At 41.2% G+C, this 17,649-nt stretch overlaps 1 protein-coding gene across 4 annotated transcripts in view; it reads right to left on the bottom strand.

Annotated features, from left to right (window-relative positions):
* Positions 1-10,161: 10,161 nt before the first annotated feature.
* trps1 (trichorhinophalangeal syndrome I) overlaps positions 10,162-17,649 on the bottom strand; it is a 193,932-nt gene continuing 186,444 nt past the window's right edge. For all 4 annotated transcript variants that reach the window (XM_028431880.1, XM_028431887.1, XM_028431864.1 and 1 more), the window contains 2 exons: positions 16,576-16,698; positions 10,162-13,228 (listed from right to left, as the gene is read on the bottom strand). In XM_028431880.1, the coding sequence (XP_028287681.1) occupies positions 11,663-13,228; positions 16,576-16,698 (1,689 nt within the window). In that variant the 3' untranslated portion in view covers positions 10,162-11,662. The remainder of the gene's footprint in view (positions 13,229-16,575; positions 16,699-17,649) is intronic.

Raw genomic sequence — 17,649 nt, 5'->3', positions numbered from 1 at the left:
ATCCTTTACTTAAGTGAAAACAGCAATACAACAATTTAAATTTCCAGTAACAGACTCCAGTAACAGTAAAGGCCCTACATTTCAAACCTTACTGTTCCTTCGACTATAACAGTATCAATTCCACACAGATTGGATTATTAAACGTGGTGCATTAAGACACAAGCAGATACTGACTAAAGTGGTGTGTCAGGTCTATCTAATGTTCAACTCTGCTGTAAAATAACTCCAACTACAGCTGTCAGATTATACAGTAAAACTTCCTTCTTGTATGTTTTGACTGCAGGTTAACACACACCTGCCAAAGCCTGTGACTTCCCCCTTGCTACTAAAAATAAATAAGAAATGACAGCACACAAAAAGCTGTTTAACAGCACTACCCACAGCCAACAGCTGCGTGGATTAGCTAGCTAAAACCCGCAACAAATGCACCATTAATGACGCACTAAAGCTGCGTAACGTTAGCTGACGAACTAAGCTAGCAACACTGTCAATTCAGAACTCACCTGCTGCCTGAGGCCTCCATTGGCATAATTATTGATTAGCTGTTTGTATCCGCAGAACTTCGCGCTGTGTGTGTAAAAATATCCGTTTTGAAACACAAAGTTTCGGTGTTGACCCCATGCCAACTTTCAACTTTATCCAGGCACACTTTCAAGATAGATACAATCGCCACCTTCACAACAGGCAGCTAGCCCTAGCTAATTAGGCTAATGACCTGTCAATCACACACCGTTCTTCTTCCTTCGAGCGTCGAAGAAGAAGAAGAAGCAGAAAAAGAAGAAGAAGAAGAAGAAGAAGAAGAAGAATTCAGTTAATGTGCACAATTATGCGATTCTGAAGCCTGAGTAGCTTAAATTATATTTTTTTAAGTATTTTTATCTCTTTAGTTTAGAGGTTTGAAGAGACATTTGTTGTCTTTAAAAAAATAATTAAAAAGGATTACTTCTTAAAGGATTTTAAAAATGAAATGCAAAATAGCCACTCATGAACAAAAACACATTTGATTTGCAGGTGCTCCCAGATCCCATTCTGTATTTGGGCCCCTGTGAAATGCATTTACCTTCAAGCTCTGCATGTGTACATAAAGACAGAAGACGAAAGACCAAGTGACAAAGAACTTTTCTTCACTTTCACAAACTCCTAGCCGGCAAAAAAAAAGTAAGTGCATATGACTATAATTAAAATACAAAAAAAAAACAATAAAAAGTTGACATTTCACAGCTGGGTGTCTCATCCCTGAGGTCATTTTTGGGGGAATATGAAAGGGTGACAGTCAGAGAGATGGAGAGAGCGAAGACACAGAGAGGGGAATGGGAGACAGCACAGAAGATAGGGGAGATGTCAAGAAGACGCTGAGAGTTTGACCTGAAGGTATACTGAATAATGGATGGATGAGGTGGAGGGTGGAGGGGTGAGGAGAGCTGGGAGCCACAGGCACAGGGAGTTTTTACTCATTTGCTTCTTTTTCATAGCTTTTCTTTTCTTCCACACTGAAATCACCTACAAACTAAAATTAAGCGAGCTAAGATGTGTAATCACAGAAAAACTTCTTTTTTTTTTACATTGATTGAATTCAGAGGTCAGGACGCTCTGACCTGTGTGTTGGATTTTAACAAACCACATGCTTACTATTAATTGAATACCTGAATTGTTGAAGTGAATATGCTACTTTGACCCGTTTAAAGCCTGTAATCAAAAATTAAGCCTGCAGCTGGTTGCTAGTAATCAAGATGTTGCTAAACATGCTCAATTGGATCACAAGCAAGCCACAGTGAAAATGCAAAGGTCAGGGCAGCAGGACCGTAACAGGAAAAGAAGGGAGAAGTGAGGATGCTTCTATTATCTATCATCCTAACAAATTACCACTACATGTGAAAAAATAGGACCATTAAATCACAATAACACCTTGTTTCAGTCTGCTGATCCAGATTTTATTTTCTCTGCTGTCTCGCCTCCTGTCCAGCTGCATTTTGTTTTATTTTATTATTTCTAAATGCTGCAGCACAGGGATTTGAAGATGATGTGAGTCCCACCTCACCAGAGCTCTATTTAAGCCGATTAAAGAACATGCTAAATAAACAGAGTGTGGACAAAATGATGTGTCATCTGAGTTAAGTCAAAATGATGAGAATATTTGTAGGAAGAAAAAAATAATTTAATACAAAAATGTCCAGTTGGGCTGTTGCTTTTGCAGACTTTATGCTCACTGTCTCCCCCTTCTGGCAATGACAATAAATCCAGCTGACAGGTGAAAGACTCTAACAGGTTGCAGCTTGCGCTACAAGAGCTGAGCTAACGGTGTTGGGGTTTTTGAGTAATTATATTGATAGACACCAGATTTAACACTTTGGCAATCCTATCTACTCAAGGATAAAATTCAATGAACATTCATTACAGCATTAAAACACTGTCTCAACCTGTCTGTGTACATGTTTAACCTGGGGTTGCCAGGAGAGACGTCCTAATTTTAGGAGGTCAGGAGTATAAAAAGGTTGGGAGGCATTGATCTGAGATGATAATTCTTCAAATAAGACATTCCTGAACAGTGAACAGGTGGTTTCTGCTCTTCTCTTGTCTGGATTTGAGTCTTTCTGTACAGTGGAGATTGAATTGGATACTGAAATCTAACACTCAGATCCACCTGTGTATCAGCTGTGCACAGGGACAGACTACAGCCTTGACCTGTCTGACCCCTTTACACTCCTATTTATAATCAGTGTTCTGTTTCCCCAGGTATATATTAATGAAAATGAACCTTTAGTTATCAAAAAGTAGCTCTTTAAGTAGATGTTCTTATCCTCCCCATTACCACAAGTTGAATATATCTGAGGCCCTTGCTGTATTAGTGGTTGTTGATGTGAAATGTCAATAGCCTCAAGCTAAGTTAAGATGTATACATGCTATTAGAGTCATCATTGAAGAAGCCAGTGAGTCGTGAAGGGAAATCGCCTTCAGCTCTGATTTTTAAACCAACATTTTTTTCCCTGTCAGAGTGGTTACAAGTCTGATAAGCATGAATAGCAGATTAAATAACCCAATAAGTCGCCCATTACAGTATTCTCGCACTGCTGTGTAGTAAACACACGCTCAGCTGGTGTGCTTAGAGGAAATGTTTTTCGCCCTGTTAATGAGACCGCAGCGAGAAACACTAACAGGAGGAAAAGGTTTATTTTGTTTGTTTGGCTCAAACTTTCACTTTTCTCTACACATCATCCACACGGATCCTGAACACAGGTGCAGCACAGGGCTGTGTGTAGCTGTGTACAGTCCAGTCCTCGTCACTCTGTTTATCAGGACTGTTCTGCCATACACTCCACAAACCCAGTTGTGAAGTTTGTGGACGACACATCGGACAATGATGAGACTACAGGGAGGAGATCCAGCACCTGACGAGATGGTGTTCAGCTAACAACCTTGTTCTGAACATCAGCAAGACCAAGGAGGTCACTGTGGACTTTAGGAGGTCTCCTCATGTAAAGAGAGGCTGTGGACATCAAGCTCCTGGGCATCCACATCACATCTGACCTGACCTGGTCTCTGAACACTTCTCACCTGGTGAAGAAAGCCCAACAAAGGCTGTTCTTCCTCAGGAGGCTGAAACGTGCTGCACTCTCCTCTCAACTGCTCGCAGACTTCTACAGAGCCACAGTAGAGAGCATCCTCTGTCTCAGTGTGACAGTGTGGTACAGTAGCTGCACAGCACAGAAAGGACTTGACCTGGGTGGTGAGAGCGGCTCAGGGGATTGTAGGGAGTCCTCTCACAGATCTGGACTCTCTAATGCTGACCGGATCCAGAGGAAGGCCAGGTGTAGTGCTGCAGACCCCACCCACCCACCAACAGGCTGTATAGAAACATCCAGACTCATACATGCAGACTGAGACACGGCTCCTATAGACACTGGATCCCTGCTGACACATATTCACACCCTGTGCTAAAGTCTGTGATATGCACTACGCCACACTTTCTAACATCCTGCTGGACTTGACCATGTCATTACACTGCAGCATAACATATTTATGGCCTTATATGCCAAGAGCTACCGGACAAAATTTCCCTGTGCCATGCATAATGACAATAAAGATTCTTGATTCGTTTTGTTCTGAGTGACAGGTGAGACTGTAGGAAGTTAAACTGGTATAATCTCATTCATAAATACAACATCATTTTATCAAGCCTTACTGTTAAGCTAATAATATAAAATGACCCATGGCTGTATGAAGGTGCTTATTCCTGTTTCATCTATAATTTGTCATTGCCTTAGAGCATACTTTTTTATTTCTTGGCTCACTGTAATCTTAATATGCAACTTTCATTAAAGATAGATAAAACATTCCAGGGCCCCTGAAACTTTTTTGAACATTCTTTTTTTTTGTAGCAAAGGTGAGCTGCTTTATTCTTTTTAGCATTGACTTCAATTGTAGTCCTAGAACTGATCTTTACGTGCAATATAGTGACTGACGAGAATGTCGATAGTAAACATGTCATCGTCAATTCATGATGCATCCTGTTCTGACCTGTGTTTATAGAACAGTTTTGGACCATCACTTCAATTTTGAGGACGCCAGAATGCAGCAGTGAGATACATTAGTCTCCCAAATTGAATCAAGTTCCAATTGTTTGGGAGATATTGGACGATTTGTGTGTGTGTGTGGGGGTGAGGGGGTGATTGGATAGATAACAGACTGTGGGAGACAATAAAGCAGAAAGAAACAGAAGCGTCGACAGTGGATAAAAAAGAGGTATAAACTGTTTATGTGTGAGCTTCTTCTGGAAAGTCGTCAATATTCAAAGACAGTGTCTTATAAGACAAACACAAACACATCGTTCCAATGACAATAAGGCAGAATATAGCCTACAGAACTCATCAAAACTTGGTAAGGAAAATAGTGCACACACACAATACCATTTTGACTACTTAATATAATAGATTTAGGGCTAAAAAAAATTAGAACACAATAACAAATAAAGAATAAAAATACATAATAGGGCTACTGCACTCACTGCATACAAAATGTGGTTAAGATTATATGTGAGTCTTCAACCTGCTTAATTCTGTTTCTGCTGAAGAAAAAGAAACAATATTAATGTTTAAAGCGTGCAAGCACCCGCTGAACACAGATAAACACTCTCAGACACATTTAAAAGTTTAATATCATCAGAAAATCACACATGGAAACAAACCAACAGGTACAGAATTATAGAGAAACTCACATAAAGAAGTTGAGGATTATGTTGTCAGCTGTTTGTCCTCATGTTGTCTAGAAAATAAAGATGCACTTTAATAGAAACGTGGTGGTATACTGTGGAGGAATGGTAGGCTGCAGGTGAACACACACACGCATTATCGTTGTTATTGTGAGGAGATATTATGGGAATTATTATTGAAGAACTCCAGAGTCCTAATGTGAAGGACGGGCCAAGGAAAAGCTGTGTGTGTGTGTTTTAGAGCACAGGACTCTATATTTGCATACTGACCCCTGTAGAGAGGAGGAGGAGGAGGAGGAGGAGGAGAGGAAGAAGACGAGAGTTTGCAGATATTGTAGCAATTACAGTAAAGAGGAAATACAAGGAAAAGAAGATTACAGAGCAAATCCCTCCACAGTGGACCAGTGAAGCTGATGACATGCAGCCGACATGCTCAGAAGGCAGAGCAGTAATTATGCCTTCATTTAGAATGATCACTGGCAAAAATCCTGCTCTCATTACATCACAACCTATCTATACACAGACTGCCATAAAATGTCATTTAACATCCATTCAGTATTCACAAACACATGACAATATATAGCATGCACATGGTGAGCGCACCTTCCAAACGTCCGTCAACACACAGGGCACATAACTTATACATAAACATGAATTACAATAAACAGACATGTTTGAACAGGCAGACAGGCGGGCTGACAGACAGAGCAGCAGGGGCAGACGGTGCAAGCAGGCACTGAAAAACATGCAGCGTGTGCAGGCATACATATTCCATCCAATGCTTTTTTTATGAATGCATAGTCGGTGAATTGTTCTTGAATTGTTGCATGTTCAGTTTTTTTTATTTATTTATGTATTTATTGGAGCTCTCTTGCATTGAACAGGTTCATCATGATGTACTGCTTGTGTTGACCTCATGGGGCATTTAGTATTCCAGTCTGACACCGAGTTTGGTGGCAAATCATCTCAACACACACACACACACACACTTAAGTGGTGCCCTGCTGCTACATAATTTTAACTGCAGGCTAGCACACAGAGTTAATCAACTCCGATCAATATTCTGAACTTAAACACAAATATAAATTGATAATGCGCCACACAAGTCTGTCAAGAGTTCCTGAGCCAAAGGAGGAATTAAAACAAACGTGTGTAGTGTGTGGTGGTACGAAACGAGCCTCTAGGTGTGTTGCCAAACCTCGACTCGTCACAAGCTGTTGTTCCTGCAACAAAAATAGAAGAAACAATTTTCACGAACATGCAGATGAGTTCGCTCCAGTTTTACTATGTGAACCTTCTGCTAACTCCCCAGTATTGACTTGAAAAGGGAAACAAAAGGTGAATGAAATCACATAGTTCTGACCCTGCTGTTGCTCCAGAGGCAGGATCACAAAGGGTTAAAAATGAATATCAATTGTCTTATTAGAATTTTGTAATGTTATAATATCAAAATGTTTATCTTTGCTTGACACCAACATGTGGGTCATACGGTTGTTACCACATTATCACACTTGTTCTAGGGCAGCAGTGGCTCAGTGGTAGAGCAGGGTTGTCCAATAACTGGAAGGTTGGCAGTTCAACCCCAGCTCCTCCCTAGTCATTGTTATGTGTCACTTTACCCACATTTACCCACATACACTCACTGGTGAATGAATTGGCAGTGGTCGGAGAGGCCATAGGTGCACCTTGGCAGCCACATCTCTGTGGCTGTGGCTACCACTGGTAGCTTACCACTGCCACTGTGAATGTGGTGTGAATGAATAATGCATCTCAATGCAAGCACTTTGAGTGCCTGCCCAACAGAGAGGAAATGCATTATTATTATTTCTTCATGCCTTTGACTGGTTCCTGTCTGTTCTCGGACACACACTTTAATCTGACAGCATCATGTTTCACATTAACAGACAGAACAGACACACAGGGTGCAGTCCAAGCATCAGCTGACTTCCATGGATGCTCAGACTTTTGGCCAACATGGACAAGGACTTCTACACATGATGCTTTCTGCATCCAGGAGCAGGTGGAAGGACATCAAATGTCACGTGTCTGAATGAATGAACACACACATTGTCCAGTAACGTTGTTATTACTTTTATTAATTATTATCATCATCATCATTACTCTTCAAGTTTAGCTGTGTAACAAACTTTTCTTGGCTGTCAAAATATGTTGTTGAAATATCATTTTGCATGAAAAAAAATCTAAAAACAATAAAGTACAGAAAGGTAGCAGAATAAAATACAACATGAGAGAGAACATAACCTAAACAAAAACAAAACAAAATCCCATTTTTTCTTCTATAAAAGCCATTCAACTGAGAATTCTACTAAAATATATTGATTAAATGTACATACTTGCTGTGTGTGTGTATCTGCATGCATGAGTGTGTGTCTGGCCTTGGTTAACACTGTACACTCAATCAGTACCACTGTGTGTGTGGGTGTGTGTGTTGTCCCTTCCTTGGCAATAAGAACATAATAAATGGAGTGCAAGCGACAGCATCAATTTCTAGAACACATTCGGACGAAGACAAAATATTAAAACACTTGTTAAGGCCTCCTAATGTAAACGCTGATTTGAAATGCCATCAAACCTCGAACATACAGTCTCCCAATATATAAATATGAGGGGTGATTGATAAGTTTGTGGCCGATAGACGGAGATGCAGAGTTCAGCTTTAGTTTGACGATCAATAGCTTTTGTGTATTTTTTTTTGGATGAAAAATGATGGACACGATGGACGACAAGCCGTCTTACAGCATATTGAAGCAGTGGGTGAGACATGAGCATGAAAGAAGCTCCAAATAAAGTGAGTTGACTCCTTCCAATAAGGCCGAGGATTTATCAATCACCCCTTGTACCGTGATTTATGGGCAGCAACATTAAACAAACAGAGAATCCAGATAAGGCGTTTACACTTACAAAATGTAAAGTGTGCATGAAAAATGTTTTTTATTATCGTACAGGGAGAAGATTTTCCTTCAAAGCTAAACTACTGAAATATCTCGGCATCTGATTTCGCCTGCTGAGAAATCTTTGTGGTTCATCAAGATGATGCGTAAACCCAGAAAGGAAAAGAAACCAAACTACTTCCTAGAAATTCCACGAAGAACTGCTCCGAGAGAATATGTGAGAATATGAGAAATTCAACCTAAACAAAGGCAAGTAAGTCAGCTTCCCCCCACCACCTCCACCCCTCTCCATTTAAACCCTCCTTCACCCATCTTTCATACATTTATCAAAAGAAGGGATGCAGCGATACAGGAGAGACGAGCGCCCTGTGGTAGCAGGTGGACGCCTGAAATCAAAGATGAGATGGAGAGCGAACGTTCCATAAAAAACAACACATGAAAAGGACAGAAGTGGTGCTGAAGGGAGGTAAAGAGGCAAACAGATGAGAGGGGGATGGAAACCTCTTTTCATCAGCGACTACAAGCATCATTTGATCCCACCCTCCCTTTATTCATCCACATCATCCTTCAAAGGCTCCCATCCATACATCTCAGCAGGTATCACTCCATCCGTCCCTTTGTTCTTTCTCCTTTTTTTTTCTTTGCTACAATTACAAATGTAAACAGATTTTATTTTACTAGCAGCCCCTTAAAAAGGTACCCCCCCCCCCCCAAAAAAAAACCCAAACATTTCCCAGAATAAAAAGTAAAAACTGGCTCTATCAGGTCTCACGCGATGAGTCCTGTTCACCAAAAACGGGGCTTACTTTAGAATAAAAGAGCCATAAAGCATTCACTTCATGTAGCACTACAACCAAACAATGTAAAGGAGTTTCAATGGTAAGCACGCAGCATTGACAGTTTAAGACCTTGCAGCGCTGGTGATATTAAGGCTTTGTGTTAAACACAATATATCAAATAAACTTTTCAAAATAAAAGTTTTCCTATGTGAAGGTGTGTGTTCAAGGTAAATAATAGAAGTTTGAATATAAGGATTGCTCCTTTAAAACATGTAGTTCTTTATATTTTAGAGATGCCTGAACAGAGAACAGGATTTACTTTGATATAATGTCTTAACCTTTGGTTAAAAAATAAAATAATAATCCTCCAATTGACTTCCTTAATACCCACAAATATAACAGATGAGGACGTGTTGCTACACACACACACAAAATGCAGTGTGATGTACTAAAGCGCTAGCACTAACAAACCAACTTGGTGAAAATGATTGTGAACTTTGGGCAGCATGCTATCAAAATAAAATCAAATATTTGCAGTATTTAAACTAAACGGGAGGAGCAATTTAGCATAGACTATATCTCAGCGAAAGCATTAATGCTAACCTTGATGAATAAATAGCACTACCTTTACCGTGATATGGGCACTCTGGTGACATAACACATATACAAGAAATGAGGCAGAGTAGTGTACATACAGACACATCATTCAAAGATGGCGATTGACAGTTGGCACGGCAACCAAGAAAAAAAAAAAAAAAAGGACAGGGATGTCTTCTCGTGAACTGCAAATTAAAAGTTTGACCCAAGAGTTTATATAGTACTGCAGCAGAGCTCTTAATATAGCATACAAGTTTCACATAGACAACAAAAACATTTGAAGTTTGAAGAAAAAAAGAGGTACAAGTTACCAGGCACTAGGCGGAATAGTTTTCATTCATGTCTGTTGGATAGAAAAATATGTTGTTCTTAATCTAGTTCCTTCCTTCCTGTTAGCCATTTGTGATTTCCTTCAGTGACGTCTTTTATTTTTTTTGTTTTCTAGCAACTAAGGCAGCAAGGCTGGAGGAGTCACTCTCTCCATATAGAAAATAAACAAGATGGCCACTTGATCTTGAGATCAGGGGGACGACGACTCTCAAAGGAACCTGACTGTTGTGATTCTCTCAATGGTAAAATTTGGTTTAAAGGGAGGCTAAAGGAGGGTTCAGTTGGTCTGATGGCAGCGATGAATGGACAAAGTGTGATGTGACGTTACTTCATTTCATCTTTTTTTTTTTTTTTTACAGAATTATCAAGTTCTAACATGTAACAGCTCCCAACATATTTTGCAGATTTCATAGGATGCTAACATGCTACATAGAGGTACCCTACAAAAACTCTCAGCAATATGAGATAAAACACTGTAGGCGAGAATCTCTGTAAGCTCAATACAGAGGAAGAGTTTATACAGTTAACCCAACACGTTGATCCTTTTGATAAAACTTCCTAAGTCTCTCTATAAAAGTGTAACAATATGTAGACATACAAGAAAAAAAAACTTATGTTGACCTATTAAAAAAAAAAAAACACACAATAACAACATATATAAGAGAACAATATGTAACATGCTAAAACCATGATGTGTCACATGCTATGAAACAGGTGGGTTGGTGTGTGACACGTGTGACCCCTGAGGACTGAAAAACTGAGCCTTCATTACGTTTACATTATCATCATCATCTGGGGATGGACACATCCTTACACACAAAAAAAATGCAACGAACACAAATGCACACATGCACACAACCCCCTCTCTGCTGCTCGTACCATTTCTGTTAGAGAACTGCTGTTAACAAGTGAACAGCTCAAAAACAACTAGGTTTTATATATAGTACCATTTCCTGCAAAAAGCATTTACAAAATAACATATTATATAGGAAAGTGTAGCAAATTGCATTTTCTGAAACATCATCCTCATTATTATTATTATTATTATTATTATTATTCTTAATAATAATATAAATGTTAAGCAGGTTAATAGATGGTTGTTCTATTAGGCAGGCAGCCAGGCACATAGCTAGAGTATCATGGCACGGAGGAGAGTACAAAATAATGTCACTTGGTTTGATCCGACTTGATGAAGAGAACACTTCGGTCCGGAGTTCCACCGGTTTGATCAGCTGACGCTGTTCTTTTGAGCCACCATGCAACAATGGTGATCAATTGCATTGATCCACTGATCTTTTTTTTTTTTTGTACCAAAACTGAGCTACAGCTGCTTTAAGACAGTAGCAAGTCAAAATAAGTTTGGATTTTGGATCCATTCGCACAGAAAAACAGAGCTCTGGGGAAGAATGAAGCCGATGTAACCAGATCAGATCCGTTTGTACCAAAGTAAAAGTCTGAGTAGTTTGAACCAGCTTGTCAGCATAAGTAATCATATTAGTTGAGTTTGTTTTTTATTCTCCTCACACTCATCCTAAGTCCACCTCATAGTCCGACAGCATGTGCAGTGGCTACAGGTGATTTGAGCTGCATGCTTGGCCTCCATTGTTGAATTTTTTATTTTTTTTCCCCACCACAGCGCTGTCAGGTGACTGTCACTCGGAGGATTCAGACTGCTCCCCTGTGCTGTAGTCCAGCTGGATCCTACTATGATTTATGACAGCTTCCAGCATAAGGATGTGTTCCATTTAGTGCCCAGGACAGGCCCATCTAGCATCTAGCAACACGTACAGCTTATTCATTCACGTTCATAAAGGTTCGCGTGATCTAAAGGACATCATTTAATTTCCATTGGTGTTCTCTTCTAAGTTTTTAGACTCGGAGGGAGTCAGGACCTCTGTGGTTTCCGCAGTGCTGTCGCCCATTTCTGACACCGCTTGGCCTTCTACTTCCTGGTTTGCTGGGATGTGGTCCTCTCCTTGTACGTTCGTCTCGGCTTCCATGTCTTCAGCATCACTGCCTGTAGCTTCTTCTCCTTCTTGGTTGTCTTGACATGTTCCTGCTACATCCTCATTCTTCCCTGTGACCTCACATTGATGACCTCCATCTGTTTCCTCCGTTGTTGGGTTCTGACTCTCGGACGATGCGGCGCTGCCATCCTGCACGTGGCCCTTCTGCTGTGCGTACCTGTGTAAGCCCCTCTGTATGTGCGTGGTGAAATCATACCGATCAACACACACGTGGAGACAAAAACTGCACTGGTATGGTCCCTTGTCGCCGTGGCAACTCATGTGCAAAGCGTACATGACCTCGTCCAGAAAGTAAATCCCACAGTGGATGCAGCGGTTGGTCAGGTCGTCCTGCGTGGCCACTTCCACCATTTTGGGATTTAAAGCGACACTTGTCTGACATTTGACCTCCTTCTCCATCTCCTCGCTCCTTCCTCCTTCATCCGTCTGCTCCTCCCCCTCCTCCTCCTCCTTCTCTCCTTTCCAGTTCTCTCTTAACCGCTCAGTCAGCGGAGACTCCTGCCTCCTCTGGTCTGCACCATTCGTTGACACATGTGCATTTGTATCTCTTTGTCTTATTGCGAGATCCAAAGGTGCATCATTTTCTATTGATGATGACGATGAGGATGTTTGTGTGTGAAGAGGAGGAGGAGGATAGTGCGCGGGAGCTGGTGGAGGAGGAAGAGGGGAGTATGGAGAGGCACAGTAAGGCACTGTGTAGCTTTGCTGATGATGCTGCACTGAGGTCACCATTGCACCAAGATAGTGAGCATTATTTCCCAGGCTGCTCGGACTGCTTAGATTACTGATGCTGCCAGGAACCCCAGAGGCGGCTGCCATCTTATACTTGGTCCAGAATCTGAGCCAGTCGGACTCAGGGGTCAAATCAGGTGAGAGGGTTAATGGTAGGGGTAAGGAGAAAAGGGGGTACTGATATTTTTCAATGGGTGAGCCAGGAGGTGAGTAACTAGACGGTTTGGACGGACGCATGTACTTTTCGATGGGACTGCCTCTTTCTGATCCCCCTCCTCCTTTTCCTCCCTCTGCTTTTGAAGTTATCCCTCCATCAGTGATGCCGCCGTTGCCCTCAGCAACCATTGAGGTGGGAGTGTGTGGGGGGAGAAGGAGCGGAGGCATTCGTCTGTGGATCTCCAACGTCTGATTGGCTAAGAAGGCTTGAGTGGAGCGCGGTGAGCGCGAGCGTGGGGAAGGCTGCTGGTTTTTGACCGAGCTTCTGTCGGACTCCTCCCCGTTCATGCGCTCCTCGCTGGTGATACGTTGCTGCTTTGGGGCAGGGTTTTCAGATGACAGCGTGTCAGGGTTGAGTCGCTTCCGGGTTCGTCTTCGGATGATTTGTTCGCCGTTGTTCTGCTTGATGATGTTCAGGGGTCTCGGTGTCTGAAAGAGAAATGACAATTACACAGATGACTCAAATGTCACGTATACATTCACCCCCATCTCCTGATGGAACTCCTGCTTAATGGATAAGTGATTTTACTGACTTTAAGTTAAGTTAAATGCCAATGGAGCAATCAGCTGTGGATAGAACAAACAGACCGCTCTCAGCTTTGAGCAATCAGGCTGCCCAGGGATTTTTAAAGTCCGGAGTCAGGTTAGGTGAGCATTTGGCCATTTGCCAAATGATCATGAAGATCTAAAACTGTAGTTGACTAATCATCAATGAGAGACTCAAGTTGGAATTATTAATTAGCCTGTGTTTTTAACATAACAATATAATATAATTGAGCACTCTAGATGACTGTGGTGTTTGCCCTAACCACTAGGGGGTGCACTTACATCTGATGTAAATGTTATTAGCCCTGAAGACTTGGGTATCCTTACATAATATGTTCCTATAAAATACTTTGGTAGGCATAAATCTATCAATGATAATGCAAAATAAAAACATTCCAAAGTCGGTTGTGAGCGTGAAGAGGCCGCAAAAAAAAGAATTTCACACTACAATCTAAACTTTATTAACTGAAGTTTATAAAAAATGATGAAAGACTGTCATTGTCAAAACAAATGTGTTGCATAATTGAGAGGAGTTTTAAAAAAATGTTCAAATTGCACCACAAGGTTGGAAATATTAGGCACACAATACTGAGGAATTGAGTTTTAATTATGTTTATGTGTTGTTGATTTCACACAAATCAGAGAATTTCAGACGTTTCAGTGGGTGACAAACCAAACTAAAGTGGGATGAAGGCACAGTGAACACATTTCCTGAATGTATGTGCACAGAGGTGAGTCAATGTGTGGGTGCAGTGGTCAAATATTAAAGAAGAGGTCAGTCATTTATAAGAACATTACATGCAGGCTGCTGCTGCTCTTTTTATGTAAATTCACACTTAACAAACAATGACAAGTCTAATATCTTTATGTGAGCAAAAATATGGCTCTAATGTTCTCACTGAGCTGCTGTGCTGATGGTTTTTACATTCATCTAAGATATCGGGATCAATATCATAAACAAAATTCCATTACTGAGAAGAATGACAGCCCACATCCTGAAAAAATGATACTAGTCAAACATGTTTCTTATACTTTATGATGCTTAGATGGTGCACAGAAGAAGTCGTAAAGGGAGGAGTGAATAAAAAATAATAAAAAAACACACACAAGAAACCCGGTTCAATACAGCACTGGGGTTGGAAGCAGGATTATCTGTTCATAGAGGAGAGATGAAGTCTGACCGACTCGGTGTTAAGGCTGGAAAAACCTGGACTTTGGTGTGCTGCTGATTGATTGCGCAGGAAAAAAATGTGATATAAAATATAACTGTTAAAACTGTCAGTGTGATTGGCTGTGACGTTTATGACTGCAGTTTGATTGACATGTTATGGTATAAATATTTTACAGAGCCATGAAAACAGCAGTTTTTCCTTAAATAAAAAAACAGTGGTCAATTAAACTCCCGAGTCTCTGATAATTAGCCAGGAGTGTGGTAAAGGGTTGAGGACTAAACTCAGTACTGTTGGAGTAGTAAATGAATTTGGGCTTTTCATGTTAAATCAACCTGGTAGGAGATTCAGGGCGCCTGATGCTTTGTTAACATTACAGGCCACAGTGTTTAATTCTAATTTATTTAAGGCCTGTCAAAGGTGGTTCACATCAGGAGAAATGAAAATCAGAGTGACTGCAGTGTATTTTTGGATAAGGTGTTCCATCAAATGAAAAAAAAAAAAAAAAATCAGATTAGAGTCGCTTCAGCCTGAACGCAGCCTGAGAGCGCACCTGGATATGAAGAGTGAGTATAAACCAGAGAGGAAGGCAGAGCACAAAGCGCTCTGCTGTGTAATATCTGAAAGGCCAAAAGCAGAGTTGGACGACAAGTCTAACCAAAGGAAAATCTGCCCGACGCTTGAAGACTGCACCATATTCAATAACCTGATAGCCAAATGCCAAAGACAGCAGTGGGAGCTGAATGAAATGATTTATACGACACAATCTTGAGTGTACTCAAACCACTAGTCAAACATCCAGCAGCTGTTACAGCTGTGGTAGAATACCTGGGCTGCTGAACATAATTCTCTCTCCATCTATCCATCTTTCTATCCAGCTCCCTCCTCCATTCTGCCCTTATCTCCACATCCTGGCTCCATCTCTCACTCTTCACACACACTGTCCCTCCATTATCTCACTTTACCTTAATATTTCCCTCTTTCTGTCTTTGTCTTCCCTTCCTTTTCTCTCCCCCTTCATTTGTCTTTCTCCCTTCCTCCCCCCCCCCCCCCCCCCCGGTATGTCTACCTCTTCCTGCCTCTTTATTCATAACTCTCTCCCGTCCCCTCTCTCGCTCTCAAGTGCTTTACTAGCTGCTATCCTCTCTAATAATGTGTGTAGAGCGTATAAAACTTTTATTATGGGATATAAAATATGGTTGTCGTGAAGATTGCCAAGAGTAGAGAGAGCCGGAACGTGATTGGAGCTGCAGATGAGATGGACGGGTTGAACCAAGGACATCTGCAGGGGCAGGAAGGAGTAAACTTCAATCGCTTGTCATCCTCTAAAAGGTCTTTAAAGCTCCATTCGATAATTGCAGCACACTGCTCAGGGTTGTAACACGGTCAGGCTACTGATGCATTTATTAACACCAAGATTTATTGCACACAAACATTTCAGAATTTACAGGCCGAGCTTAAAAAAAAACACCATATGAACGCAAAATCTGGCCTCATATTTATAAACCCTTGAGTTATAATAGGTATATATAGCAGTGTGTAAACAGCTTAAAGACCTTATGTACATATCTGAGGTGAATGAGTTTGATATTCTGAAGTCAACTAAATTCCAGGCTGGGTCTTTATCTCATCTGTAATTCATGCAGTCTAATTAAATTTGGGATTTCCATAGACTTTCCCCAGGCTTAGATGGTAAAGTTGATTCATTCCATCATATTTCTCACTCCATGGATCTGGCTCACTGTGCCTGCTGAAATGGTGTGTAACTCCCAGCACCCACCAGATCAAATATACTTTTTTTCCACAATATTACTTTTTCACAGCGGGATTCACTGAATATATACAAGAATTTAACTGCAGTATGCACCGTTTCATTTGCATCGTATGCTAATTGGCTAGACAGGAGGAATGGTAATTAGTGGTCCAAACCACCCTGTGGACAGACTAACACACAGCGGAGTCTATTAAACAGCACCAGCGCATCCTTTATGACCAAATGTACATCTTATGTGAGTAGATATGAGATCTTGTGTGATTTTACGCTGCCAGCTAATGCCTTACCGAATGTAGCTTCTGGTATAAACCACATGCGTTGCAGACGTAGCCTCCGTTAGCGTTTTTCCTCCACAATGACGTCTTGGTGGTCAGACAGTTTGCGCAGAAAACTCCGCTACCTCTCCGCCGCTGTGGGGACAGAAAGACAAGATCATTAAAGAGTCAAAGTAAAAACATGGAACAATAAAATGTTAGACGAGAGAGCAGCAGCAGCAGCAGCGGGAGAAAGAGAATGAAAGGAGGGAGCAGCATTTGAGAAGGAGAACAAAAGGGTGAATCAAAGAAATAGGACATTTGTACGAGTGCAGCCAACTGGCACACTTCACTATGGACTCCTGGTTCTACCAGACACACAGACCTCTGATGTACACACCTGATACACAAGGACAGAGACAGTGATGTACTATAAACCTGTCACTGTGTCTATCACACACCCTGTGTGCTCTTATTGGTTGAAACTAGACACAATAACCCAACAAAGAAACATCTCCCACACTGCACTGTGTTTTCCTATCTAGGAAAACGCTGCACTTACTGTAAATAGGCGGAGGTAAGGTTAGAGACGGAGGAAACACACCGGCTTGGTGGCAGGGAGATGATAGGCTTTCATTTATCATGCCTAATGGGGAATCCAATTGAGAACATTGTTCTTTTCTGCACTGATTTTCCCTGCACGGAACAAGGTTAATAAAAAAACAAAAATCCTAAAACACACCTAAATGAAAAGAAAATGATCTAGCTGAGCTGAATAAGTGCTGTTTTAAATATGAATGACTGTGAACATGGACTCCTCTCAGACAGACAGGGAGATACTCTGGTAATTTTTGTCAAGTACTACTCGAGACGAGTGACGAGTTATGCTTTCACCTTGTAGTGTTTTGATGTTTATGTGAACTGCGGCAGCTAGTTTACAAGCAAGCGTTTGCCCGTATTAGTGTGTGGGCTCTCTCTCTCTCTCTCTCTCTCTCACACACACACTGCTGTTCAGCAGTGCATAGATAACTAGTGTGCACAAAAAAAGGGTGTGGGGGGGTTGAAAAGGCCAATTGTCGTGGCAACGTGCTCCATCACAGTAATGAG

This window comes from Parambassis ranga, chromosome 2 (assembly GCF_900634625.1).
Source record: "Parambassis ranga chromosome 2, fParRan2.1, whole genome shotgun sequence".
Classification (NCBI taxonomy): domain Eukaryota; kingdom Metazoa; phylum Chordata; class Actinopteri; family Ambassidae; genus Parambassis; species Parambassis ranga.
This window is presented reverse-complemented; position numbering and strand designations above follow the sequence as displayed.